Genomic DNA, 7,923 nt, shown 5'->3' with positions numbered 1-7,923 from the left:
AGTTCAGACCGGACTTTGGGATGGGACTGGGGGCTGCTGGGGGCCAGGGAACCACGGTTCCTGGGAAAGGAGAGCCTTTCACTCGTCCTCGCTTCGAAGGGGCACGCGTCCCCGTTAGGAGTTAGGGGCGGGGAGGGGCCTCTTCCGCGTTCTTGGGGGCGCGGATCCCGTTAGGGGCCCGACACACTAGGAGGGGCCCCACCTTCTGAGCAGGGAGGGGCTGGCTTGCTCCCCTCGGGGGCCGCCCTGGGGTGGTTAGGACGGGTAAGGGGCCCTCACTTTCTGAATAGGGACGGGGTCACTTGCTCCCTTCCAGGCCGCCCTGGGGTGGTTAGGGGCGAGCAGAAGGCCCCTACTTTCCGAATAGGGAGGGGGTCATTTGCTCCGGTCGGGGCCGCCCTGAGTAACCAGGCCTCCTCCACTTTTCCACTCCCGTGCGCTGGGCCCGCCCCACGGGTGTCCCCGGGCTGCGGGCGGGGCGAGCGGAGGCCAGGGCGGGGCCACAGGGCGCCCCCACCGACCTCTCCCTCCGCGGGCCCCGCCCCGTGGGCCCTCCCGCAGCCACAGCCGCCGCCGCCGCCGCCGCCGCCGCCCCCGCTGCCCGCGCGCCGCACTCCCGGACTGTTCCTGCGCCGCGCCGGGCGCACCATGGCTCCCCCGGCCGCCGTCGCGCTGCTGCTGGTCGGCCTGCTCGGCTCCCTAGTGCCCACCCGGGGTGAGCGATTTGGAGGGCCTGGTGGGGGCGGGGGCGGGCGGTGTGCCCCGGGGGAGCCGGTCGGCCTGGGGACGACCCGCATACGGCCGCGCGCGCCGGGACCCCAGGAAGGGCCTCGGGGGCGCCCTGCGTGAGGCGGGCCTCGGGGGCCGCCGCGGGGACCCCGGGTCCTCCTCCCCGCTCGGCGGGACGCGCCGTGCCCGCGGGTAGCCAACGCCCCAAACAGGCGGCCTCTCGGCGCTCCAACTTTTTTCCGGGGCGGGTTTGGACTTACTCCAGGGGCGAAATGCCGCGTGTGTTTTCCAAGTCGGCAACTCCTGTAGTTGGAGGCGCTCGCGGGAGCCGCTGGCGTTGGGTGCTTGCACGCGGGACACTTCTCAGGTGCCCCCGGCCCCGCCCGTGCGCCCGTGCTCCCCTGCAGCTGCCCGAGCCCCCCACCCCACCTCTGGCGCGCACGGTGCCCGGGTCTTTGTTGGTGCGCGGGGAGCCACGCCCTGCGTTCCGGGCCTAAATTTGGAGTCTGCTGTGCAGCCTGCGCGCCCGCGGAGCGGGGGTGGGGGCCGTTGAGAGCAACTCGGAGCTTTGGACACGTTCAGAAACACGGTGTGCCCAAGCCTCAGGGACTGGGGCGCTCGCTGCGAGCGCGGGGAAGGGGAACGCGGTTTCAGCGCACTGCGCATCTGCTCCAGTGCAGAATTCAGAAAACACAGAAAAAGTGTCAGGACGAGGGGAGGCTTGGGGACCGTCCCCTTCTCCACCTCGACGCCCCACTTTTCCGCGCTGCTGCCTGCTTTCCTGTTGCTCTCCTTTAAAGGGGAAGTTGCCATCCTATTTCTCCCTTTCTGTCCTTTCAAAAGGAGAGCTCCGATTTTTTAAATTTTTATTTATTTACTTATTTTTTGCTGGGCGTGGCATTTTGGAACCTTTCCCCACCTGACGGTTATTGATTTCCCTTGCGTCCCCTCCCGCAGGACCCACCCGGGGAGGGTGGCCAGACTGTTGAGTGGACAGTCCGGCGCCCGACAGAGGAGTTTCAGGACGGGTCTGCTCCGAGGTGGACATATTTTTGCAAACAGGAGTCATGGCCGGAGGCCTGTGTGCTGCTGGGGACTTTCCCTCTGTTGGAGAGGCCTCCAGCTCTGCGCTAAGGGCTTGAGTTTTGAGTTCCTGGCACCCCAGTTGTTTTGGGGGAGGATTTGTGAATTCATGTGGGGGCTTTTGGAATGGGCCCCAGGCCCTCTGGTGGTTTCAGGGGGAGATTAAGCGCGGTGTATGGGGGAAACATCTTGGGATACTTCACAACCTGGCTGGGAGGGCCTGGCATGGCTCTCCAGTTTCTCTCTTCCTTCTGGAAGAAATGTCCTCTTTTCCTTCGGCTCTGGCTGGTCCAGCAGAAATGGGTTTGGCCCGCACCCCCCCCATGGTTGTCTTTCTATATGTTTGTTGGTATGACACCTGCGCAGAGGAGTGTGGAAGGGTCCTCTGGGTGTGTGGGTGTCTGTCTTCTGAAGCTTTCATGAGCCCCTTCCATGGGCAGGGTTCCAGGGCCGTGGATCAGGAGTGGTTCTGGTTCCTCAGGACCGGACCATCCTTGGTTGGGGCTGGAGGAACATCTAAACACACACCCAGGACACAGGGCTCCAAGAATGGGGACGGTCTCCTAATTCAAGAACCCGGTGGGCAGTCTTGGCGAGCCGCGTGGGGGCTCTCTGGTCGTGGTCTGGCTCACCCATCTGGGCCAGCCTCCTTCTGTTCTTGGGCCCCCACACGAGTCCTTTTGTGATTTGTTTCTTAGAAAAACCCACGGCATGATTATCCGGGAAATTACCTGATTTGTATATAGATTGTGCCGGGCAGCTTCAACATGGGGCACGATTTTACTGAAATTACTGGAGGCGGCAGAGCGGGGCAGGGAGGCGAGGAGAGCCAGCCTCGCCCCAACAGCAGAGAAAGGAGGGAAGGATGGACCTTTACTACCCGTTGATCTTTTCAAGGGTGCAGACTCCCCCTGCATACATGCATGCCTCCTCCCTACGGGATCCTTCTGGGGTTCAGGGCAGGAACCAGCAGTTCCAAAGATACAAATGCATTTTTTTTTTTTTTAAATCAAGAAACTGCTTTCCAGTTGCTGAAGGCCAGAACACAATTTCCTGTAGAAATAGGTATTTGGCGTGGTTTGCACGCGGGCTACGGAAACCGGCTGAGCCTGGGGACAGACCTTTGCTTTTAATGGGTCAGGACAGATTTCAAAGTCCCGGGGACCCAGGGCTCCCTGGGTTCCTGGCTTGCTTCTGGGATTTCCATGGGAACGGAGGGAGGGATGGAGGAGACGGAAAGGGGCATTTCACCATTCATAGAGCTGGGCTTTCCCCACCCGTGGGATACTTGGAAATGCCTGGGGACATTTTTTTCTTTTTCTTTTTCTTTTTCTTTCTTTCTTTCTTTCTTTCTTTCTTTCTTTCTTTCTTTCTTTCTTTTTTTTTCTTTTTTTTTTTTTGAGTTGTGACAGCTGGCGGAATAGGCACACGGGCAGGTGGTACCTGGAGACCAGACACTCTCAACACCCAGCCTTGCACAGGACATCCCTCCCCACCCCCCAGAGGCAGGCAGTCTCAAATGTCCAAAGCCAGCGTGGGCTTGGTCTCTCCGGGTTCCTGATGACGGCTCTGCTCTCTGCCCCCTGGGTATGGCTTTCGGGTTTGGCTTTCGTGGTCCCTCCTGTTTGCCTTCCCGCCTGCCCTTTGGTCTCTGATAAAACTTAATTGCACTTTGTGGACCTCCCTGCTTGGGCGCTTTTTTCTGTTTTCAGTTTATGAGGTTAACGCCTTTTTTCTTTTTCTTGTTTTCTTTTTTGGCGTGTCGACATAGGAATGTACTTGATTTTTGTAGATTTTTTTTTCTTCCATCTGGATGACATCTTGGCCGCCTGCTCTCATGTACAGCAGAATGTAGCACTTAGAGCAACACAACGATTTTGATGTGAAGGGGTCCCAGCACGATTTCGTGGATGGAAACTGCCCTTTTTCTTGGCACGTGGCTTCCCCACGGGACCCTGAGTACCACAGTCGTGGGCGTCGTGCTGTTTCCCCCTCCCGAGATTTTCCAATGCACGACGACTTCTTTTAGGGGGAAAAGAATCGAATGGGGCTTATGACGTAAAGACGGGATAGAGCTTCACGACGGACGTGTGTTTGGAGGCTCAGAATTACTCAGCGTCCCCGGGGCGGGGTGGGGGGGATGCCTGGGTGTCTCAGGGAAGTTGATCTCAAATCAGGTCTTGATTTCGGGATCGTGAGTTCGAGCCCCGCTCTTCAAAAAAAAATCGATAACGTTGTGGCTCTACTTGGGATCATTCGGATGCCCAGAGACTGGAGGAGTGTTCTGTAGGATGCCCAGCCTTTGCGGGGGTCAGAGAGACACACGGGACTCCAGACATGTCCGTCTGTCCTCACGTGCTTTGTTTTAAGGTCTGGGCGTCTGTCCTAGGTCAATCGACAGAGATGGCTGTGGGACATCCTTTGGTCCTTTGCTGATTTTTCTGATGGACCATGAAGCGTATGTTTCGGGAGGGATCTCCAAAAGTCCTTTTAGGGGCAAGGGGGATATTAGTGGTTTGAGAAATGCTTTCTGCAGGCAGAGGTGCATTTTCTGAACATCGGGGAAGGACACACCCTTGAACGGGAGTTGGCGGCCTCTACTGAGTCGTGTCCTCCAACCTTACGGAAACCGGTCTTGCCCGCTCTTTCCTGGTGCTGTTATTTGTGGGGGAAATCAGGCCTTCCCTTATGTTCCTCCAGTATTTTCAGAGGGGACGCTTGTCTTTAATTTATATTCGCCCTGAACCCTTACAGTCCAGAGACCCGCATAACACACAGGGCGTCCGTCCCACCCCCGCCTCAGTTAGCAGCTGTGAGGATTCAGGATTTTGTGAGGTCATGTCCACCCTGCTCTGGGAGAGAAGGCCGCGTGCACTACCGGTGATCTTGCTGGCGCCATGGTGCTCGGACGCGTTGGGTGGTTCACCGTCCAACACCGGGATAGTCTTTCCCGTGTGGGCCAGTGTCTGGGGGTGACCGATGGACCCTCGCCAAAGTTCTAGTTGTATTTAGGGAATTTGTAGTATCTTTCACACGTCTAGAGATGCGACACTTCCCTTTCTTGAATTTCTTGTCCTTCGCTGGCCCGGTGGTTAGACCAGTTTGGGCAGACGGCCCTCGGGTGTGTTTCAGCTTTGTCTCGGAATGACTCAACATTGCCACTATCCCTCATGAGCTCTCACTATTCTCTCTAGCGGGATCATTAAAAATCCTCTAAACAGGAAACCAGATACTTCCTCCTTCCTCCCCCACCCCGAAGGAGGTGGTCGTAAGTGGGGAAACTGGCATGTTCCTCTGGCAGTAACTCAGGATATCTGCACTGATGGGTCCAGAGTTCCGCGTGCGGGCGGCCACGTGGACAAGAAGAAAACTCGCTAGAAGCTAAAGCAGCCCTGTGTCCCGCCAGGAGCCAGGCAGAGTGAGCACCCAGGAGCCCTTTGTTCCGTTTCTCTGCGTCTGGGGGCAAGATATAAAACGGATCTGTTGCCCTGGACGGGAGGCAGCAGGGTCCCAAAGTACTTGCCCATCCAAACCTGGTGCGAATCACGTTCCTTTTCTCTGCTTGGAAGTTTTGGAGAAGTCCCCTGTTGTTTTGTTTTATTTTTTGATACATTACATTGTATCAGGAACTTTGCAAAGAGCAACATAGTTGCAGCGAGGCAGTGCTATCTGTAACAATGTAATTGTTTGTCCTTAAATGAACCAACCTCCCGGGGAAGGGGGCTCAAAGAGGGGAGTGCTGCATTCCCATGCTTTGGAAGGCATTAGTCATCTCCAGACAATGCGGCCAGAGATTTCTGGCTGCCTGTGCTCAGCGCTGCCATTGCCACAGCCCCCGTGTGCTGGTCTGATGGCTCCCTGGCAGGCGTTAAGGCATGCCGTGTGGACGAGGCATCCATGCACTGGGGTGCCCCGTGGACCGGTGTTATACATGGACAGAGTATAAATTGTTGATGTTGACTCAGGGGCAGAGGGTCCCAGAGGCGCATCAGTTATGTAAATACTGCAGAAGCCATCTACGGCACGAGCCCTTCTGAGGCTGTCAGCTGTCTTCTCTTAGAGGAGGGCGTGGGTTCTGTGCTCAGCGTGAATGGAAACGGTGGTATTTACCCCAAACACAGTGCAGAGTGCACCCCAGTGTACCCCAGCAGGATGAAGGGAGATGGTAAGGGGAGCAATCGGCTCTCTGAGGCAGAGCAACATGGTGTGGCGGGAAAGGACACATGTGCTGGGGTCTCACGGAGCAGGAGGTGGTTGTGAACATCTGAGTGTCACTCGGGCTGGATGCTGTGGGAAAGATGAGGCCGTGGACCCTGCCTGCTGGGGCACTTGCTTAAGGACTCATGGCCTGGCTGGAGTGAGGTAGCTCTCGAAAGGGTTAGGGTTAGGGTTAGGATATGGTGGATGGATGGATGGATGGATGGATGGATGGATGGATGCATAGATAGATAGAAAGACAGACAGATAGATATGATGGATGGAAGGATGGGTGGATGGATGGATGGATGGATGGGTGATAGATAAATAAGTAGACACACAGATACATAGATACATACACAGGCAGACAGACAGAATGGATGGACAGACAGACATCTGGGTGATAGATGCGTAGCTGAGAGAGATGCCCCAGCCTGTCCCGAGTGGCTCCCACGTGGAGGTGTACATGTTGCTCCTTGCTCTGAAAGCAGCCGGACTCATCACAGTAAATCATAAGCAGGTGACAAATGGGTCAGAATCTCTGCATTCTGACAAGAGGGACCTAGCATGGAGTTGGGAAAGGCACCCGGGACAGGGGATGACACAGGGAAGATGAGCCTAAGCCTGGCACCGCGTGTCTGGCTACAGGACAGGAAGCTTCCCTGTCCATCTCTCGGGATGCCAGTGCTCCCTCCCCTGAGGTACCAGCCCTGAATCTCTCTCCAGGTTAAGCTTATGTAGGTAACAGCTTCTAAACCAGGCCCCTCTGGTTGCACCCGTGGTGTCTCCACTGCTCTGTATCTGGAACTTCTCATTATTTTCTCCTCAGTTTAGGTCTCCTCCTTCATTCCTATCTTTTGTGATGTGACCATTTGCTCAGACTCTCAGATGGAAGAGCCACCCTTCACTCCTGCCATTGCCTTCCTCCTGTTTTCCATCTGTTACCAAATCCTATTCGTTTCAAGTTCTGAATCTTTCTTGGTTCATGCTCCTTTCACTATTTCTGCCTTTTCTTCCTTTTTTCCCTTTCTACCTTCCTTCCTTTCTTTTTTCCTCTTTCTTTTCTTGAGTTGCACCCCTACCCCCACACTTTTCTCAGATGAATGGAAGAGCCCTTACCTACATTCTTCCCTGGCCTTCAGGCACTTTTAGGAGGGCAGTGGGGACTCCTTCTCAGGATACTTCATATTTTACTGCCCGGGATAAAACACATAATGTTGCAGAGGAAGCTGGTTTTACTTAACCAATTGTTTAGTGTTCAGGTGGAGAAGATCCCAGGCTCAGGGCTGCTCATCATCCTGCTTGCCTCCCTCCTCTGCTCTCTGTCCTGATGCCTGAGCTACGGTTGCAATTCCATCCCTGTTCAGGAACTCTCAGTGGCCAGTGGAGGCCCAGATCCTAGGTTTTTGGGCCTGGCCCCAGAGCTGGGTCCCTCAGGAGCTTGGAGAAATCACTCTTGCCTAGGCCTGCCTGTGTCGTTGGATTTATGTTGGATTGCAAGACCCGGGCATCAAGGCCACTGGGCTAGGAGCTCTCTAGGTGTTGCTGTGTAGACCACAGAGGGAGTTCCCTCTCTTAATAATGTGACTTGATAGGGAAGTACAGGACATTGTCCTATAGTTAGTGAAACTTAATTCCAGATAGACGAGAACTCTGAATCCTGATAGTGAACTGGATCCAATATCAGTGACTGAGGCCTCTTTAACAACTCATGGATTCCATGCTCTGTCCACCCATCTGTTCATCCACCCACTATCCACCGTTCTATGTGTGCATCCATCCACCCACTCATATACCTATCCATCCATCCATCCGTACATATATGCACCCATATATCTGTCCAGCTGTCTGCCTGTCCATCCATCCATCCACTCACTCACCCATCCATCCATCCAACCACCCACTTGTCCATCC

At 55.6% G+C, this 7,923-nt stretch overlaps 1 protein-coding gene across 2 annotated transcripts in view; it reads left to right on the top strand.

The window, feature by feature from the left end:
- The first annotated feature begins 598 nt into the window (after nucleotides 1–598).
- Nucleotides 599–7,923, top strand: part of LOC111157132 (CD99 molecule (Xg blood group)) — a 36,457-nt gene continuing 29,132 nt past the window's right edge. For both annotated transcript variants that reach the window (XM_022518376.1, XM_022518377.1), the window contains exon 1: nucleotides 599–715. In XM_022518376.1, the coding sequence (XP_022374084.1) occupies nucleotides 649–715 (67 nt within the window). In that variant the 5' untranslated portion in view covers nucleotides 599–648. The remainder of the gene's footprint in view (nucleotides 716–7,923) is intronic.

Source organism: Enhydra lutris, unplaced genomic scaffold (genome assembly GCF_002288905.1).
Source record: "Enhydra lutris kenyoni isolate GAN:26980312 unplaced genomic scaffold, ASM228890v2 scaffoldscaffold52, whole genome shotgun sequence".
NCBI classification, from domain to species: domain Eukaryota; kingdom Metazoa; phylum Chordata; class Mammalia; order Carnivora; family Mustelidae; genus Enhydra; species Enhydra lutris.
This window is presented reverse-complemented; position numbering and strand designations above follow the sequence as displayed.